The 22,561-nt window shown below is 34.4% G+C and overlaps 1 protein-coding gene across 1 annotated transcript in view; it reads right to left on the reverse strand.

The window, feature by feature from the left end:
* LIN28B (lin-28 homolog B) overlaps window positions 1-22,561 on the reverse strand; it is a gene marked incomplete at both ends in the record, with an annotated part of 97,139 nt that overhangs the window by 27,105 nt on the left and 47,473 nt on the right. The window contains one exon of the mRNA XM_084227710.1: window positions 11,975-12,159. Within this exon, the coding sequence (XP_084083836.1) occupies window positions 11,975-12,159 (185 nt within the window). The remainder of the gene's footprint in view (window positions 1-11,974; window positions 12,160-22,561) is intronic.

Below are 22,561 nucleotides of genomic sequence, written 5' to 3' on the forward strand. Positions count from 1 at the left end.
CCTCACAATGTCTTGCAGAGGGTGATGAGAATGGCACATTGTCTGCCTGGTCTGAACAGAGGTCACAGCAGGGAGAGCATCTGCTAAGATAATGTGAATGAAGGAAACAACTATAATTGCCTCATTAAGAGATCTCTGGCCAAATAATCACAAGAAGAAAGGACATGGAAAACCACCCTAAAATTAAGTCCATAATAAGGAAAATTTGGGGTAGAATAAAAATGCAAAAGATTTAAGGAGACTTGGGTATTCTGTTGGTTTTACTAATTTTCTTAGTCACTACATGGATGAATGAAAACTTGGATGCAACAGTTCAGTTATTCAATTCCAGCCCTTGCCAGTCATTAGTAGGAAGCAGAGGATGCAAATTCACAGCTGTCCAGGATACAAACAAATGTAAAATAAAGGGTGGTGAAGAATTGTTTACAAGGGGCCAAAACACAGGAACTAAGAAAGGAGATCTACTACTCTAGATTTTGGAATTATAATGAAAAGCATATAATTTAAGGCTTAAGGAATATTTTAAAAGGGTAAGTGGTAAAATATAAAAGAATAAAGTCTCAGAAAGACAAAAGAGGAAAAGGACAAACTAATCAATATACTTTCTTTTGTTTTCTGCCTCTACCGTTTTAAGTAGATTTTTCTTCAAAGTCAATAGTATATAATTATAACTAAATCTGCAGTCAATTTATCAGCCAATATAGGTACATATATTTTATTCTACTTTATCGACAAGCTTAAATATTTCATAGTAAAAGCTAAGGTAAATGTTTTTCCAATTTAAGTATCTAAACTGAACACTAGACCAAAATGTATTGATACTATGAAAACTATTTTTGCATTTCCTGATATTTTGAGGTTAAGCTTTATACACTTAATTTGTATTCTAGAGTAAAATTTGTTATTACACAAATAGAATCTTAAAGTGCATTATGATTACTAAATTTTTCTGATGCCAACACGTGCAGTAAAATTAGCTTGTTACACCCATAAGCCAGGTTTAAAATAAGTAAACTATTTGATGACTTTGATGTTTTGCACCCAAAATGTGCTGGCTAATTTTTCCATTCCATTTGCCATTCCGGTCTTTAAACTGCCTTAATCTCCTGCCCTCAGATGTTGACCTTGTAAGAATAGGGGTCATAGGTCAGAACAGACAGACCTCAAAGGATCTGGACTATCAATTCACGCCTGAGAGATTTCTCTTCCACAATAGGAACCTACTAAACAGCAAATTCCTAAATCTAATCACACAAATATCAGGGTGAAACAGTTATTTATTGGAATTTGTTGATTTACATTTTTCAAAAATCTCTAGCAGCTAAAGAGTATTTTCCTTTTTCTTTTGGGAGTAGTTTCTGGAATATAATACGAAAGTAAAATCACTGAAAGAACTTTCAAATTAAAAGTAAAATATATATTTAAGTTAAAGTAAAACAGATATCACAAACCTAAGTATAGATCAATTATTTTCAGGCGTACTACGTAGATTTGAAAAATTATATAGCAATAGAATTCCTAACTTTAAAGTACCTGGAAAACTTCAAATTATACCACAGAGATAATAATTAGAAGAGGTTATACTGGTATAGAGCTGGGGAGGGGAAAGTTACCATTAGCTTTAAGCTCCCTTACTCAAAAGGTACATGAGGGCATTATTAAATATTTTTTCTTTTTAATAAGGAAATGAAAATGTACAGTCCTTCAAAGTGCAAAGCCTATATAGGTAAAAGCAAAAAATGTTATGGCTTCCAAAACCATCTTGCAAATTTAAAAAAATTTGAAAGCACAAAATTACAGCCTTGCAAAAATAATTTTATTATCATACATGTTTAATTTTTTTCTTAAAAAGAATGCAAGTTAGCTCTTGCATTCTGGGCTAAGAATAAATTAGACTTGAGACTTTGTTTATAGTCACCTTAATCATTTTGACCATAAGTGGTAAATATACTATAAGGTACAACTTTAATATTAAACTACAGAGAATGTTAAATTTCATAATCAATTTTTAAGTCTAAATGAAACGCATCTTAAAAATGATAAATTAACAAGTCTTTGAGATATAATCAAAGAGATAAAATCCTTATATGAGATATAAAAGGAATTTCCTACACTTTCACAGTAAAAGTAGTAATACTAAACATATTAACAATAAACTTTCTTTCTAAATAAAATACATTAAAACTTTGACTCATGTAGATAATCAAAACCATTCATGTGCTAATGCAGAGATGCAAATGATATGCTGCATGAAACAGAATGAAAGCAATAGAACATTAGTATTATTTTCTAAGTTAATTTTAAAATTTAAGTCAACACTGTTGAAAGAGAACTTGCATTATTATGAATAGATTTCTTGGACTATGTGGTTGGGTGAAAAGAAGTGGAAGGTTAAGGAGAACAAAGAAGACAGTCACTAGTCTAGAACAAAATTGGAATAAAAAAGAAGTTTGAAAAAAGAAGCAAAAAACAATAAAAAAATACAAAGCTGTACGTATACAGCCAATACATACATCTACCATGTTTGTGTGCATTTCGACTGGCTCTAAAAATTACATAGATTTTTGTTCACTAGTTATTAATGGTTATAATCATTTAACCTACACAGATAGAAACAGTCCACATCCTTTTTATTACTCTATCATATTTCTTACTATAAACTAAAATTCAATAATATAAAATTTCATTTTGACATGATTATTCCACATAAATACTAAAAATCAATAATGACAGAAAATAAGATAGTCATGTTAATATCTTCCTCCACTATTTTATTCTGTTAGAAGTTATTTCTTTTTCTTATAATACACAGTGGTTTTATAGAGAATAAATTTATCAAGAATAAATTTATCAAGAAATTTATCAGTTTTTAAGAAAAATAAAATTCCTGCATCTTAATTAACAATAAAGAGAGGATTTATAGGGCTCATTGTTTCTTTACTCTTTTGATAATGAACATAGGCAAGTAAATAAGAAAGATAATTTGAAATTATTTTATTTGAAATCTCAATAAAACTTTTAAAATGTGGCAGATTTAAAATAAAACGTAACACTGTTACAGAGTAAATGAACACTGGTAAGAAAACACTAATTTAGCAGAATTTTAAGAGAGATGAAAAACAAATCTCATTTTTTCTCTTGCAAAGAACTAGCTCAAAATTATGGTAAAATCCTTAAAATTATTATTTCTTGCCACAAGATAAAAATCTTCACAAAATCTGGTTCTACAGATATTGAACAAATACATCTTCTTGAGTGATAGAAACAAAATTTTAATATTAGATACATTAATTCTTTGAAATAAAAACTTCAAAGTTAAAATTTTTAATCTGAAATGACAGAAATTAGATTAAGATTTCTAATTTTAAAAAACTTCTAATTTTAAAACTTCTAATTTTATAAAACTTTTAATTTTAAAAAACTTCTAATTTAAAAAACTTCCCTGGTGACGCAAGGGGTTAAGCACCGCACTATGAAGCAATCCACAGCCTCTGCAGCATGAGTTCGATTCCCCGGCCGGCCAGGGAGAAACCCACATGGTGAAGTAGACCTCTCCTGTCTCGCCCGCTGCTCCCCTCAGCAGTGTATTTCAGTCAGTCTGCCTGTTCTGTTCCCCATTCTGTCTCTGGTGGATCCTCTCACCCTCCTACCTCCGCATCTCTGGCCTGTACCCCAGCTCTTCTATGCATAAATAAATAAATCTTAAAAAAAAAAAAAACTTCAGGAGAAAAGATACTCTTTAAAAAAAAATGATGCATGAACAGTTCCTATTATTCACAGACAAGAAATTTACCTCAACATCAACCTTGTATTAAAAACTAAGTCAAGTGACAGACTGAAGATGATGTCTGTTTCTCCTTTCTTGATCCTTTGCTTTCCCCCCCAACCCCCGATTTCTTGATTTGATGTTGAAAGGTGGGCAAGGTTCCTTCTGACTCCCCCACATTCCCTTGTTGATTTAATTTGATTCTCCTTGCCCCAGTGTCTTTTATGGATCTGACTCTTAGAATGCTTCCTTCCCCTCACTACCTCCTTTATTACAAATTCAATAAACAAGGTGAAATGTAAAAACAAAAAACAAAAACTAAGTCAAATGGATCAAAGATTTAAATGAAAAACTACAAATTTATAAGAAAGTACGGAGAAAAAATCTCTGTGACCTGGACTTAAGCAAAGAATTTTTAAACAAGACTTTATTAAATAAACATGAAGTAAAATTAAAGACCAATAAATTATTTTTATCAAAATAAAAATCTTTGGGTCTGTGGATATTTAAGAGACTGGAAAGGCAAGGCACAAATGGGGGAAAACAGTTGCAAGTTACATATCTAAAAAAAGGACTTTTATCCACAATTTACATAGCGTTCTTAAATTGCAACAATAAGAAAACACAATGCAGCAAAATATTGTCAGAAGATATAAATAGACACATCACCAACAAGTGGCACATTAGGAAATGAAAATTAAAGAAATGAAAATGAAAACCATGATGAGATATTATTACACATCTAATAGAACGTTTAAGATAATACTAACAATACCAAATGCTGGCAAAGGGAGAGACCAGTTGGCAATTCAATATATTACTAGTGGAATACTAAATGGTATAATTAACCACTCTGAAAAACAATCTGGCAGTTTCCTATACACCGAGGACCAGCAATCCCACTCCTAAATCAACGAAAACTTACTATGTGAACATGAAAATCTGTATGCAAAAGTTTGTGGCAACTCTCTCCATAATTGCCACAGCGGAATTACTCAAATTCCCTTCAACAGATAAATAAAAAAATCAGTGTTATATGCATGGAACGAAATAACACTTAACAATAATCAATAAATAGTTGATTCATTCACTGATGCATGAAATTCAAATTCATTATGGCTAAGTGAAACAAGCCAGTTTCAAAAGTAAAAAACCAAGCTCAGAGTTTGTAGAAGGGTAGCGATAATAACAAAGGGTGGAAATAAATGAAATGGAGACCTGCCAAGAGACTAGAAACTTTACTAGACTTAACCAACAAAAAAAGAAACTCAAATACAATAAAATTCAAACAGGAGGCATATTAAATAATACCACAGAAATAAAAAGGATTATGCACCTAAGCACAAACCATAAGAAATGGCTAAATTCCTAGAACTATACAACTCACCAAAACAGAATCATTAATAGAAAATCTGAGCACGACTGGTAGACTGAATCAACAATCACAAACTTCCCCCAAATAAAAGTCCAGGTCCAGATGGATTAATGGGTGAATTCTAGCAAATATTTAAAAGATGACTCAATAACGATCCTCCTCAAACTCTTCCAAAAATAGAGGAGGAGGGAATACTTCTTCGAATACTTCCAGCGTTATCGTGAAACCAAAATCAGACAAGACTATTTAAAGAAATTACAGACCAATAGTCCTGATAAACATAGATGCAAAAATCCTCAACAGCATATTAGTAAACAGAATTCAATAATACATTAAAAGGCTGATATGCCATGATCAACTGGCATTTATTCTAGGGATGCAAAGATAGTTTAGTGTCCACAAATCAATTGTGATATACCATAGTAATAGAATGAAGGATAAAAACCCTTAGACAATCTCAGTAAGTGCTGAAAAATTAACTGACAAAATTCAACATCCATTCGTGATTAAAAACTCTCAACAATTACACCTCATGTAATAAGGGCCATATATAAAAGTCACAGCTAACATCATAATAGAGGAAAATTTAAAGTTTTCCCTGTAAGTTCAGGAACAAAACAGAGAAGCTCACTCTCATCACTTTTATCCAACACAGGACTGGAAGTCCTAGCCAGAACAATTAGGGAAGAAAAAGAAATAGGAGGCATGCAAATTAGAAAGGAAAGTACTCTATTTGCAGATGTCATAATATTTTATATAAAAAATTCAAAGACGTCACACAAAAACTATTAGAACTAACAAATTTTGTAAAGCTGTATATGCAAAATCAATATACAAAAATCTGCTTTCTGCACACTAAAAACAATTTGAAAGAGAAATTAAGAAAATCCCATTTGCAACTGCATCAAAAGGAATTAAATAAGAACAAATCTAACCAAGTAGGTAACACATTTTATACACTGAAAATTATAAGACATTGATGAAAGAAAGTACAAAGAAATGGAAAGACAGTCTGTGATCACGGAGTAATTTGTATTTCTTAAATGTCCATACTACCCAAAGCAATTTATAGATTCGATGCAATCCTTATCAAAATTTCAGTGTTATTTCACAGAAATAACAATCCTAACAAATGAATGGAACCACAAAAGAACCCAAATAGCCAAAACAATCTTGAGAATGCAGAATATAACTGGAGAAATCATGCTCCCTGATTTCAAATTATATAACAAAACTATGGTACTCAAATAGTTAGACTGAAAGGACTATGTTAGAGTCAAGGTAAATATTTTTGGCATAGTACTTCCAATTTATAGCCTTTATAGATAGATGTTAGAGAAACAAGTTTTAAAACACTGGTATTAATACAGATCACGATACATTCTGCAAGACAACTGGACTAGTCTCTTTAACAAGTTAATGTCACAGAATTACTTCCTAAAAAGGATATGTGTGTGGGACCTCCCCTGGTGGCGCCGGTTTGTTCCCCAGCTGCCGGCCAGGGTCCCAAAAAAAAAAAAGAGGGTATGTGTGTGTAGGATGTGTAGGAAGGTATTGTCCTAGATTGTAAGAGACGTGACACATAAAAATTAAGTGATAAGCATGCTCCCTAAATAGATTCTGATTTGACAAAAGATAAGTTTAAGACAACAGGGAAATTTTAATATGGACTGGGTATCAGATGCTGTTAAGGAAGTACTGTCTATTTTGATAAGGATTATAAGGCATAAAGTTACAGTGCTCTATAAAGCATCTGCAATATACTTTTTTTTTCCCAAAGATTTATATATTTATTCACACAAGAGCTGGGGTACAGGCCAGAGATGCGGGGGGTGAGAGGATCCACCAGAGACAGAGTGGGGAGCAGAACAGGCAGATCTACTGAAATTCACTGCTGAGGGGAGCAGCAGGCAAGAGAGGAGAGGTCTGCTGCTCCATGTGGGTTTCTCCCTGGCCGGCCGGGGATCGAACTCATGCTGCAGAGGCTGTGGATTGCTTCATAGTGTGGTGTCCAATCCCTTGCACCACCAGGGAGGCCCTGTAATATACTTTTAAACTTTTAAAAATTTCCACAAAAATGTTTAAAGTTATCAAAAAGTCAGTGTGTATATATATATATGTGCTAACAATATCATTTTTCTACTTTTTTGTATTTTGAAATTTTTCAAAATAAAAAGTAGAAGTAAAAAATATAAGGAAATAACAACAATCAAATAGAATGTATTCAGAAGAAACAGTATAGCAGAAATTAATCCAAGAGCAGTTTCTTTAAAATGTAGTAAAATACCTAATCAAGGGAAATAGGCACTGGAAAATAACTAGAAAATTCAGAATACTTTAACATTTTTCAGACTACTTCACATCATTACGCTAATAAACAAGAAAATCTGGTTTCAGGCATAATTATAGTTTCATTACTAAAACTGTTTCAGGAAGTAGACATGGTTAATAACCTCAGAGAAGTCAAGAATGTTATCAAGTTTCATTTGGGAGCATTGCTTTAGTGATTGTTCCAGGCATCAGTTGACACTGTCATATCCAGTTTTCTCAGTTTTCATTTTTTATATAGGAGTCTCTATGCTTGTTGAATGTTATTGAATGTTTGAATGTTATTGCAGTTTGTCTCCATCATTTTAAAAAACAAGAGACACATGGAAAACTGGAATTGCTAATCCTAGTGACAAATACGAACATTCCAACTTAGTAGAAATATTTAGATATTAAGTATGTCACAGCTTTAATCACAGTAAGATACCCAATAAAGGTAAACAGTAGGAACAGTTATTAACCACCACCTTTGAAGGTAGAATCATTCCTTCACACCATGAACCTGCCACTTTTTCAATGTTTAGTCTGTGATTCATAGACTTACCCAGTTTAGTCAATGATTCATCATTGTACTTGCTCACCTGAATACTCAGTGCTCTTGTTTCTCTCTCTCTCTCACTCTCAACTAGGAAAGCCCAACCCTATTTCACAAGTGAACCATGGAGTCAACAAAAGCTGGAGAAAAATCACAATCATTGAAAATACAAATGAACTGGGAAAATACAAATGAAGTGGGTTTTTGATACAAACCAAAATCCTATCTTATTTTCATAACGCTTTTTTTCCTGTCTCATATATTCTCCTTTTTTAAAAAAATCCCCAAACCTCCACTTCAAATCTCCGAACCATCACTCTCAGTTGATGACCCTGCTTCAAATTTCACTAAGAAACAAAGCATAGAAAGATGAGAAATCTCACCATTTCTCTCTCCTTATCCACCTATTCACCACTACCCGTATGTTGCACCTAACCGCCGGTTTGTAAGAATGAATTATTTGTACTCACGACTGGCTCTCAGTTGCATTTTCAATCCCAATCCTCTCTCCCACTCAAGGAGATCACTCCAGCAACTGTCCTCCTCACTCCTACTAGCTTTCCTTTTCTACTACACCATTCCCATCAACACACAATAATTTCTTCCCCTTGGCTACTGCTTCACTTTTCAACTCCCATTTATAAGGAACCATCTCAAAAGTGGTTTATGCTTGCTGTCTCCACTTCTTCTTTCATTCTCTTTTGAATACACCCACTTAGCCTTTCACTTCTATGAGTCCAATGAAACTGTTCCTGTCAACTTCACCCATGGCTTCTGTGTTGCAAAATTATCATGTTTTGTGGTCAGTTTATTGGCCATTCCACCATCAACACCATTTAACACACCTCATGTTCTCTCTTTCTTGAAATACTTTCCATTACTTCTGAGACAAAACCCTCTCTTGATTCTCCAATTTCCCTCCTTTTTAGTGCCCTTTGCTTTTCTTCCTATGCCTCCCAATCTTTAAATATTCCAGGACTCAGTCCTCTTCATTTCTATGTATTTTCACTCTGATGCTATCTCATTTAGTCTTATGGCTGGGAATAATCACCTTTTTGTTGAATGCTCCCATTTTAATCTCTAGTTCTGAAATTCCATACTCATTAACCCTATTCTACATCTCAACTTGGATGTCTGTTATATATCTCCAACCAAATATGTTCCAAACCATATTTCTAATTTCCTTCTTCTTCTCTCATTTTTTCCATGTTGGTTAATGATTCCTCCATCTCTCCAGTTACTCAGGTCAAACCAGACTTGAATCTTCGTTCACATTCTCTCAAGATCCATGTCTGACCCAATATTAAATATTTTTGTTCCTGACTTGCTCACCTCTACTGCTAACATTCCAGTCTGAACCACCATCATTTCTTTCCTGAATTATTTGAACTGCCTCTCAGCTTAATCCTTGCCTCTCTACTTTTGTTGTCATCACAGCTGCCAAAATGAATGACACTTTAAGGAGATAAAGCAGATCATGTTACTTTTCAACTTAAAATTTTCCAATGACTTCTCATTTTTTCACAAATCAAAGTCTTTATGATGGCTGACAAGGTCTTATAAGAGGAATGTCCTGTGATATTACTTCTTTCAGAGTTTCCAGTTCTCCCTCCCTCTCTTACTGATTCCAATCCAGCATATACATGTAAAACATGCCAGAACTATAGTGCTAGTATTGATGACTGTACCTGAAGTGGAGAATCCTGTACTTCCTAAATATCAACAATATGTAAGTAAACTCTACCTCAAAAAAAGAAAAAATTTTAAAAAGACATGGGGAAATAAAGGATTTTTTAGCTTTGTTTTACTAGCTTTACTTCTCTCTCTCTGTGTGTACACACTATTTCTGAAAGCAGAGCATTACTTTAATAGCTAAATGTATCTTTATACTTTCACACATTTTAATGGCCTCTCTCTTATCCAATATGAGCCCTAAAATGTAGATGAAAACAAAATTTGTTCTCTACTGACAGTTCTTCAAACCAGACTAGGCAATAAATGCTGTAGAGATAATTGTTAGCAATATAGAAAGGGGGGGAGGAAGCTAGGTACTTATAGGCCTTTCTTCAAAAACAAATCATTTGCCGGCCTCCCTTACGGCGCAGGGGTTCAAATCTCAGTGCTATCAAGCTATCGCCAGCCACTGTGCAGAATTTGGATCCCCGGCCAGGGAGCTAACCCACATGGCACAGCAGACCTCTCCTGTCTCGCCTGCTGCTCCCTACAACAGTGGCTTTCAGAAGATCCACCTGTTCTGCTCCCCGCTCTGTCTCTGGTGAATCATCTCACCCCATGCACCTCTGGCCTGCATCCCAGCTCTTGTATGCATAAATAAATAAAAATAAATCTTAAAACAAAACAAAAACAATCATTTGATAAGAGAAGAGATAATTAAATGTAAATGATAATTTAGTAACAATTATATAAGAAAATATGATGAATATTGGGCCTCCCAGGTGGCACAAAGGGTTAAGACACAACCTATGAAGCGGTCCACAGCCTCTGCAGCACAAGTTCGATCCCCCAGCCGGTCAGCGAGCAACCCACATGTCACAGCGGACCTCTCGTGACTCGCCTGCTGCTCCCCTCAGCAGTGTACTTAGGTCGTCAATCTGCCTTTCTGTTCCCCACTCTGTCTCTGGTGAATCCTCTCACCCCCCACACCTCTGGCCTGTACCTCAGCTCTTGTATGCATAAATAAATAAACCTTAAAAAAAAAGAAAATTGATGAATATTGTATATTGTTAATTTGGTAGTTTGGAAAGCCAAACAGCAATCAAATCAGAGAGCATGAAGGAGAAAGTAATAGACTTGTCTTATAAAAATGCAAAACTTCAAAACTATCTTTAAAAGTACTATAATTAAAGTTAGAATATATCTTACAAGATGAAAATACATTTATCTGTTTGAGACAGGTTAATATCATAAATATACAAATTACAAAATTACAAATCAATGATCACAAATAACTACCTCAACAGAAAAAAATGGAGCAAAGCATAAGAAACAGGTAATTCACAGAAAAAAAGAAAGTTAACATAAATTATACTTAACCTCTAACCTAATCAAAGATGAAAAGAAAAACAATGAGTTGCATTTTCTGAAACTATTCATTTGGAAAAGATTAAAAGGATGACTTTATTCAACAAGCAGCCTCATATCTGGAGGGGTTATAAATCGGTCCTAAGCATTTCTGAGCTCATTTTAGAAACAGATATCAAAATTTTTAAAGTGCATAGTTTTAATCCAGATATTCCAGTATTAGGTATTTATCTAAACATATAATCAGACAAATTTTTAAAACTGTATATAGAAGAATTTCCACTGTAGTGTTATTGGTGATTATACAATATTGGAAATAGCCTAAATTTAACAGTTAATTTAACATAGCTTTGTTTAAATTAATTTTTGGTACATTCATACAGTGGAGTTCATACAGGTACTAAAAATGTTCCATGGTAGGCCATTAAGTGAAAAAAAAAAATGCAAGATTCAAAAATATTGTATATGTAAGTCCCACTTTTAGTTAGGATTTCAAATGACTTTTACTCAGGTATCTTTATAGATTTTTATATTGTTTGAGTTCCCTATATGTGAGCTATCTTCAAAAAACGTATAAAACAATAAATATATTTTCATTAAAAAAAACAGGTGCAGTATTAAGACATACTGAGGGACACCTCTGCCCAATAGGGAACTTAAAATCCTTACTTGTGGTTTTAGAACAGTCTAGTGGAAATGGTGGTCAGAGAGCCATTCAATGGTGAATGCTCGGTTCAATATATTCTACAGATAGTCAACATAGTAAGACAGTCTATAGTTTTGGTAAATTCAATTAAACTACATGATGGTAGTATTTTATTTCATTTTGGCTAGACTATATAAAGTATAGTAACATAATTAAAAATAAAAATTTTCAGAAACCTTTTCCAAATATAATAAACTCAGACTAACAAAATAAAATCATTACCTATCTCCCTTTGGTTTTCTTTTTTGTAGTGTCTTCCCTTTGGGTCTTCTTTCGCTTCCTAAACAGGGACTCCCACCAGGTCCTGTTACCCGTATTGATTCAAGGCCTTTGGAAGATTTTTTAAATGTGAATTCCACTGGTTCTCCTTCTTTTAGGCTTCTAAATCCTTCCATGAATAATTTGCTCTGTAAAGAGCAGAGAGAGGGAGAGAGAAAGAGAGATCATGATTATCAATGTTTTTGTCAATTATCGCCATAATTTTATGATTAACATAGCAAGATATTCTCTGTTATCCATTACAAAGTATGAATTCTTTATTTGTTAATTTCAGTGAAATTTATGCCATTTTATATTTCCTATTGCAATGCTGGCAGTGGGAGAATAAACTACTCCATTTTTAAAGGCAACTAAGCAATACTTAAAAAAAAAAAATGTTAATATGCATATTCTATGACCCACCAATTCCACTATAATGTCTCCTCTAAAGACATACTCACACAAGGGTTTTTTTTTTTTTTTTTTAAAAAAAAAGACCTATCAAGTCTCTACAGTGCTGTCTGGTAAAAAAAATTATAACAACCCTAATATCTATCAATAGGAATCTTATTAAATGAATTATAGTAGACCTATATATTGCAACATTTTGAGTCATTGAAAGACCTATATCTATTAATGTGGGAAGGAAAATTTATAATATTGTTTAAAAAATTAAGGAAAACAGTGTTTCCATCAAAATGCCATCTAGGTAAAGGATTTTTTAAAAAGATATGTTTTTATGTAGAGCTGGGGTCTGGAACAACAGAGTGCAAATTATAAACTGTAGTGTTTGCACTTTTCATAATTTGAAACAAATTCTCAATATCTGAAAGATAGTTAATTTTGGGGGGAAAAGAAGTTTTCCTGATTGCAAAAATGTAAGCTAGGTTACAAATATTAACTGGGTCTATGAATCTTACTCTTCTCATCGGTCAATATATCAATTTTAAATATACTAAAATTAATTTAATCATTGGTTTATTATTTTTTAAAACCACTTGTGTACATTTTACAGATCTAATTTGAAATATCATGTAGTTTTATCAAATTTGGGGCTAAAGGGAACAAAAATAAGCATGGTAGAAGATCAACCCCGTTCTTTAAATAGCAATGCAGTTTTGAATGAGTGTTTTTATCTTTTTTCTGTTTATCTGCAAATTTAAGGGATTTGCCTCTTGTTTTGTGTACTTTCTAAGGAACAATGTTTCTGGGAAAAGGCTCCAGGTGGTAAAGTAAGCTTGTAAAATGCTGTATGCTGTTTCTGCTCAGTTGAGTCAGATGACATATAAAAGTTTCAGAAATTCTGGACCTACCTCTTACTCCCTTCCCCCAACAAAATAAAAATCTTGTTTAATTGTGTTTAACTCAGCAATTTCCTGACCTAATTGATCCCAGAGTCCTTTCTTTACTAGCTTACTTAGGGAAATATTGAACCAGAAAATCTTTACTCTTCCTGAGTCTATGATTTTAATGGCAGATAAATAATTACATATAACCAAATTATTACATGAAACAAACAATAAAAAAAAAACACACTTCTAAATCCAGTGCCAAAAGAAAAATTCTTTATGAAAGTAATAAGATACTTAACAACGGGATTTTTAATCTGCTCCTAGCGCTACATCAGACATTGCGGAATCCTTCACGCAGAGTTGCAGTTTGCCAGCACCATTTCTGCTGTCTGGTTCTCTGTAGAACTCGGGGGAAATCAAAACTGCACACACTCTTTAAAATAAAAAATTATTGTTCTTAAGCTTTTTCCTTACATTTCCAAATCTTTTATTTTTTTCTCCTATACTTTCTCCTCACTATTTATAATAGTTCTTTTGCTTTCATTACCTCTCTCCCTCTCCATTCAAGTGCAGATTATCAAATCAAATGAAGTGGAGCCTACATCAACTATTGTAATAAGAGAGAAGGGAGAGCTGCTTTAATTAGAGCTATAGTAACTTCATGCTATGTTTCTATAATAAAAATTCTATCACTTCTTTATTTTCTCATAGTTGCTAAGTACGGGTGTACTTTTACCAATTTAATTTTATCTTTCTTTCCATTATTATGATTTTTGATAGCTATCATTTATCATTTATTAATGATAATTTAGATTTAGTTCTTCCAAGTCTAAAGTAAAATTCTGGCTCTATGGACCACTAAGTTCTGGCCATTCTTCGTAAAATCCAGAAAGAATGCTTTCTTTTTTTATTCTATCATTTATTTCACCTTCTTGAAATTAGTATGCAAAGCAATTAAAATTTATAATACTTGAGAAAAGATATCTTTAAGAAACTATAATGACCTTGGAAGAAAAAGATAAGGATTACAGAGAATATTCTCTTTGTTATTACATCAAAATCACTGCTACCTAGTGGGAAAGGTTTACTGAATTGAAAATTAACTCATTATATTTCTTCACAAAAATCAACTTCCCTTTGTTACTTAACAATTTCTATTAAAGGTGTCTATTTTCCAGCCACACTGATTGCAATCCTAAGTTTTACTCAACCACTATCACATCATGTCTATTTTTCACTTCATAATTTCTTTCATCTGTTCCAAACATTTTACTGAAGTATTGCTATCCTACTTCAGTACTTCAGATGCCACCTATCTCTTAATTGGAAAATAGGTTAAAGTTTCTTCGTCGATATTTCAGCATCAAGTCTCTTCCCTATTCGTGCAAGCTCCATATCTGCATATTCTGTCTGAACTAATCTTAGCCTGTTAGTCTCCTTTCTCAAAAATCGACAACCATATGATCCAGAAATTCCACTCCTACGCATCTATCCAAAAGCTGGAAAAACACTAATTTGAAGGGATAAATGCACTCTTATGTTCACTGTAGTACTATTTACAACATTGAAGTTATATAAACAATGTATGATGGGGGGATTAAGAAATGTGGTGTAGGGTCTTCACTGATGGCCTAGGGGTTAGGTGAGCACTATCACCATGACAGCATCACCGTGACAGCCTGATTTCAACCTGAATTCAATCCCGATCAGGAAGCTAACCCACATATAGCAGAGCAGGCCTCTCCTGTTTTGCTCGCTGCTCCCCTCAGCAGTGTATTTCAGTAAAATCTGCCTACTCTGCTCCCCACTGTCTCTGGTGAATATTCTCACCCCCCACAGCTCTGACCTACACCCCAGTTCTTCTATACAAAAATTAAAAAACAATAAAATTTGAAAAAAAAAAAAGGAATGTTGTACACACACACACACACACACACACAAGAATACTATTCAGTCCAAAAAAGGGGATGTGTGTGTAAAATCTTGCCATTTGCAACAACATGGATAGAACTGGAAGGGATCATGCTAAGTAAAGTAAGTCAGAAAGACAAATACTGGACAATTTCAGTCACGTGTAGAATATAAAGAAATAAAGTAAAGGTATAGAATAATCTATACCAAAACAAACCCTTGACATCTGACTGCAGAACTGAGGTTACCAGAGTGGGAGAGTAAGGTAGCAGACACAGGAGGGAGGGGTCACTGGCGCTTTGGAATTGGGCATGTTGTGCTTCCATGCATTTGAAAATGAATGTACCTATATACTTAAAACAGTGTTATAAATCAGTATTATCATAATAAAATAAATAATTTTTAAAATATTAACATAAATTTAATAAAAATATTAAATACATAATAAAAATTGAAAAATCTACAATACCATTCTTAGGTTGTAGGTGTGCCCATTCATAATCCTACCTCCAGTTGTATTTTCTATGTCTTTCCAATTATAGCAGACCACAAGTTCATCATTAGTGAAACTGGCTGACTTTTACTTCCCCAAACACACTTTATGCTTTTTCATCTTAGTACTCCAGCTTAAGCTGGCGGGGTTGCACTCTCCTGTTCACAACTGTTTATCAAAATCAACCTCAAGATTCAACACACAATTACAATGATTCTTTACGCAATCATCCTCAAGTGCACCAAACTGGAAATTTCTTTCACTCGATTCCTTTAATATAGTTTTTACAAAACACTGCTGGGTAATGCAAATATCTGTGTATGCCTTACACTTTATTTGCCCTTTTGGATTTACCTTCTCCTAAAAGCCAGGGATTATTGTATGTATCTTAGTATTACTCAAATGCTCAGCATTATGGCTAAAAATAATTATAGGGCCTCCCCGGTGGCGCAGCGGTTGAGCGCTGGGTTGCGAAGCAGCCCGCGGCCTCTACTGCGCCAGGAGCTCCCCGGCCACCGGGGGAGGGTCCCACATGGCGCGCAGACCTCTCCTGCCGCCCGCTGCTCCCCTCAGCAGTGTACTTTGGTCCTTCTGCCTGCTCTGCTCCCCGCTCTGGCTCTTGTGAATTCTCTCACCCTCCCGCGCTTCTGACTGTACCCAGTGCATGTATAAACAAAACAAACAAACAAATAAATAAAAACATGCAAAAAAATTAAAAATAAATAAAAATAAAAATAATTATAATTCAACAATTTCTTAAAAAATTCCCTAAGGATTATTTAATCCAACTTCCACTTGAAAAGAAGGTAGACTGAACTCTAAGGGGTTAAATGTATCGTTCATGCAAAGTAAAAATTTCCAGCTTCTACTTCTCATATTTTTAGTCTCAAGATGACACTATTGGTAGTACATTTGAAATAAAATGCTGATAGGATTATAATGGTTCATAGAAATGACATGAGGTTTAACTTCATTCAGAAGTTAATATGGATCTCTTTTCCTTGTTCTTCCTTATTTTACCCATATTCTTGAATTAGTTCCATTGAAATGCCTCACAATCTATGATGCTCTGCTTACTCAAGCCAAAAATGCAGATTTCTATAGATAAAGTAGGATTTCTGGTGTTGGCCTACATTGTCATCTGTGTCATTTGTTTGAGCAAAATAGAGATTTATTCTTTATAAGAGATAAAATCACATTCTTCAATGAATAAATGAACAAAGGAATGACCAAATGAATGAGTAGGCATTTAGAAGTTGCTGACATTCCTATTAAGATAGCATGCACTTAACAATGGGCCAAGCTAATTGTGAATTTATGCATACTGTTAACTCATCTAACACATGATTGTGTTCCTCTTCCTCCAATCAAATAATCCTTTTTTCCCCACTCTCTACATCCCAAATTTTTAAAAATATTGTGGCATAAATTTATTTCAGAAATGTAAAAATACTAGCTTTCTATTTCCTTGTGATTTTCCCTTTCTTCCCCTGTATCATTTAGAAAATGACTCTTAAAGAATAACAGGCAGGCCTCCCCGGTGGAACAGTGGTTGAATGCTGGGTTGCGAAGCTGCCCGCAGCCTCTGCAGAGCCGGTTTGATCCCCGGCTGCTCCCCGGCCACCAGAGGAGGGTCCCACATGGCGCACAGACCTCTCCTGCCTCCCGCTGCTCCCCTCAGCAGTGTACTTCGGTCCTTCTGCCTGCTCTGCTCCCCGCTCCGACTCGTAAATTCTCTCACCCTCCCACGCTTCTGACTGTACCCAGTGCTTGTATAAATAAATAAATAAATCTTAAAAAAAAAATCCCACTTAAAAAAAAAAGAAGACTAACAGGCATATGGTCTCAAATGAGAGGGGTCCAAATGCTACTTTTTGCTAAAAGGTTCCAGTTAGTTGTGGTCATGTATTCTCCAGTCATGTGCTTTCTTTCTCCAGCTAGTTTGGGAAGGCTGCAATTTTACACTTGATTCTCCTTAGAAGTAAGAGCATACTTTCTTGCCTGGGAAGCATAAGGTGAATTTCAGTTCAAGATGACAGGCTAAACAAATACATGCCTCATGTTAATCCTTGAAAGCCATCAATAACGATTGTAAAATATAAGATGAAATAGGTTTACAATAAAGAAAAAAGTAATATGGGTACCATTAATAGAAAACAGAATCCAAGACATTTTGGATTTTAGAATGAATGTTGAATGAGGTAAAAGAACCACAGCAGGAGTAGGAACCAGCATCTCTAACAGAACTTGGAGAGACTGTGCTAAGAAACAGCAGGTACAATGAATGGCAAGAGACAGAAGCAGTGGCCTTGAGATGGGGATTAAGGCAAGGCTTATATTTAGACCAGACGCCCATTTCATTCTCTCACCCCTATTGCCTCCTAGTCAAGTGAAAACAGCCAAACATTACTTTAAGGCAAATAACTTGAGGCCCTTCCCAAAAAAGACTAAGGAACTATCTGGACAATAGTGAAATATTGGACCCCTAAAAACCAAACCCCTATTCAGTTCTGACAATTAGGGGGCTGCCATTGTGAGAGCTGATTCACTACCCACCCAGCCTTAAATCATTCCTATCCCTCATTCTTAGCCCTTTCACATATCTGAAGGGTCAACCAGGAATCACAAAATGTGCAGTATAATGATGAAAGGCCAAGATAAATGAGGGAACAAAAAAATTTTATACATCTAGTATCTCCAAAGATATGAGAGACAATAACATCAATAAAACAGAAAAAAATTTTAAATCACTCTCAGAAAGTTAAAAATGATTATTGAAATTAAGTGAGTTCAAAGTAAAATATCAGAAAATCTTTCAGGACATAAGATAAACTAAATGCAATACATGAAGGTATAAATAAGAGTACAGAGGATGAATCCAAAAGCACAATTATTCGGGGCCTCCCTAGTGGCGCAAGGGATTGAGACACAGCTTATGAGGCTGTCCGCAGCCTCTGCAGCACGAGTTCCATCCCCGGCCAGGGAGCAACCCACAAGGCGCAGCTGACCTCTCCTGCTATGCCTGCTACTCCCCTCAGCAGTGTATTTCAGTCAGTCTGCCTGTTCTGTTCCCCACTCTGTCTCTGGTGAATCCTCTTACCCACCACACCTCTGGCCTATACCCCAGTTCTTGTATGCATAAATAAATAAATCTTTAAAAAAAAAAAAAAAGGACAATTACTCAGAAATGGAGTTCCAGGGAGAGAGAATACAGAAAAATTCACAATGCTATGAAGGAGAGGTGTATACTGAGATGTTTTGTAAGCTTCCAAGCAAGGTACATTTTTTGAGTACATGAAGAGAGTGAGATTTTAATGGAGACTGAAGAAGATACTACAAACTGAGCTAATGATTTAACCATATGTTTCTTTAGCAGGATAGTTAATAATTGCATAGAGATGGCAGGTAGCTTAGTTTAAGTGGGTTATTTTGAAGTGGATAAACAAAACTAAAGCTGGAAAATGTACAGTTAGACACAGATAAAGGAATTTTTTTAATAATTTCTTAAGTATTTTATTCTGAAGAGAGATCTATTGGTACTTATTTTTTTGCTTTTAAAAATAGCAAGATCAAATTGTGTTTTAAAATATCTGACTTCTTTGGCAGTAAATGTGGATTCTGAAGAGAGCAGGCACCCTTGTGGGGATAACTATTAAAAGGTAACCTTAGCAAAAGATTGTTAAACTAAATTTAAAAAAAGGAAAGAAGGGACTGGCTTTGCAAAACACTTCAGGACTCATACATATTCCCTGATATAAATTACAAATTGTCCCTAGTAACAATTTATTGTTTTAGTGATAATGCTATTGTAAAGTAACAATCCTACAAGTGCTTCATGCCAGGAAGGATCATCTAACAGTGACTGCAAACACCTAAAAATCAAAATCTGACTTTTTTACCACCACTCCTTGAACAAGTCATAATTAACTTTTTCTAACTACAACAATAAATTTAAGTAAATATATATATAAATTTAATGTATAGCAATATAATAAAATACAATGAAAAATTACTCAAGGAGACTTTAAGTCCAATAGATCTGGGTGATTTAGGTATGTTATGAAGAAAAACAGATTTCTGGAGTAACAGAATGCTGAGGAGTTGAAAAAAATGACAATTCAGATATATTCCATTTCTTTTTAAATATTTTTAAGATGACTTATTTCTAAGGTATCAGTGGAAGAATAGAACACTAGTAAATGGCCATTATTACCCAGTGGTAGTGATGTCATACAACATGCAGACGACTGGCCAGAGCTCTCAGAGACTATAAGCTTATAAACTACACACCAAGATGCTCCAGGATCACTAAGACCGTGGACTCTGAACACCCTAGAACTACCACTAGACAAAGTGGAGATCTGGGCTCTTATCTTAATTTTACAATTAACATGTTGTACAACCATGGAAACACTGCATAATACTGGATGAATCTCCCTCGCTTTTTTGATATAGAACACAGAGCTCTACCCTTTGTCATAAGATTTTTTTTTTTAATTCTATGACTTCACTCTGTAAACGTGGACATAGATGGAAATGAATAGACATAATTTTTTGTTGTCAATGCTGAAATTTCCCTTCATGCATTTTCATTATTTTGCAACTTACTGAAGAGGAGCAAGAGTTGGTTCTTACTCAGCTCAAATCTTTTAAGAAAACAAAGCTAAAAAGAAAGACAGTGGAATTGTAGAAGATGTTTACTGAGCCTTACCTAACATATAAAATCCAGTTTAATTCCAGTCTCATCTGTAAATTTCACATAAATAGGATTAAAAATAATGAGATTTTTCTACTTGTCTTGAATATTAAAGGAAGCCTTTAGGTAAGTCATTGTATTGGGCCTGCATTTTAAACCTGTAAAGGACACACTAAAATTGGCAGCACTATTTGAATGGTATTTTGAAAAAAGATATAATGGACAGAATGCATAGATTAAAATGTGGGGTACCTATCTCAATCCCTACCATTTATAATGTCAAGGTACATGACCACAGCCATGTTAAAAAACTGAGTCCATTTTCCTTATTTATCAACTGGGGATAAATAACGTCTCCTATAAATAAAAAATATCTACTACAGCTATTGTTAAGATTGTACAATGCCTAGCAGATTGAGTAGTAGCTCAAAAAATAGTTTATACTATTTTCTTAAGTATCCAGCCTGCCCCTCTACCTGCTGATGACAAGAGGACAAGAAAGGTAGGGGAACGTGAACACATATTGAGAAGAATCTGATGACTTACAGGCACCATTGCTATGCTTTCAGCTGGCATTTCACTTGCTGTAACCTACCCTTATCCCATAACCCCACTTGGCAAATGTTTACACATCACTGAGTTTCAGTTTAAACATTATCTCCTCTTCAAAGCTTTCATGATATTCTTGGGCTAATACAGGTACTCCTTTTCCAGTGCTCCAATTATACATGGCACATATCACTGCTTGAACACTTGTCATACTGCATTATATAGTCTTGTGTCACTTAATGACATATGAGCCAACAATAGACTGAATACATAAAAGGCTATACCATATATTCTAGGTATCTAGTAGGTATACCACTGAGGTATGTGTAATTGACATTTGCATAATGAAAACAACTAATGATGGCATTTTTCAGAATGCATTCCTGTCATTATGTAACACATGAGTGTATATATGTCTTTTTTTACCCTGAAGCTACAAATTTCTGAAAGGAAAATATAATTTTTCATTTATAGTTCCATTCCTAAATCCCTGAAATGTAACAATTGTTCAATGTATATTCAGATATCAGGGTGGTTGGAACAAAGGTAAGAGGGAAGGAAGAAAAGTAGCTTTGATTTTCTCATTTTTAAAAAAAGGATACTTAAAGACCCAAAGTCCTACTGAATGAATGAAAAAGTCAGGACTCAAAGTCAGAAATTTGACACCAAACGTCAGTATATAACTGATGTCTAGGGTAAACATTCTCCAGAATATTTCAATTTTTCAATACTATAATCACAATTCTAAAGTTAACAATCCTGAAGTTACAGACCTACAGTAGATCTCCCTACTCAATTCATGCTCATCTTTTACAATATGTTTACAATTTAACTCTAAATTTTTTCTATAAAACTTCTTAGCTAATACACTGAATTGTAAAGAAATTGATTATGGCAGCACATATCATTTTATTGCCTGTCTTTGTAAATTAGAGGAATTAATATTAATAGGTGGTTAAATAAAAGCTATAAATTCCTATCAAATCTAAGTTTCAGTGATATTAATGCTTTATCAAATCAAAAGAATTATATATTTCCATTAGATCTTACTTATTAAAAATATGTATCAACAAATACCACAACTGGATATCTGCACTACAAAGAAAAGGATTCTACACATTTCTTGTATCTTTTTTTTTTTTATAGAGGCATGTTTTTATTTATTTATTTATTTGTTTGTTTGTTTGTTTTTGTGTTTGTTTTGTTTATACATGCACTGGGTACAGTCAGAAGCGCACGAGGGTGAGAGAATTCACCAGAGCCAGAGTGGGGAGCAGAGCAGGCAGAAGGACCGAAGTACACTGCTGAGGGGAGCAGCGGGCGGCAGGAGAGGTCTGCGCGCCATGTGGGACCCTCCTCCGGTGGCCGGGGAGCAGCCGGGGATTGAACCGGCGCCTCAGAGGCGCCGGCAGCTTCGCAACCCAGCACTCAACCACTGCGCCACCGGGGAGGCCCATACACATTTCTTGTATCTTTTGCAAAAATTAACTCAACATGAATCTTGAACTTAAATTTAAAAAAAACTATAAAACTTCTAGTAGATGCCATAAGAAAAAACCTAGCAACCTTGAATATTGTCATACATTTTTAGATACAACACTGAAGGCATG

This window comes from Talpa europaea (assembly GCF_964194135.1).
Source record: "Talpa europaea genome assembly, chromosome: 2".
Lineage (NCBI taxonomy): Eukaryota > Metazoa > Chordata > Mammalia > Eulipotyphla > Talpidae > Talpa > Talpa europaea.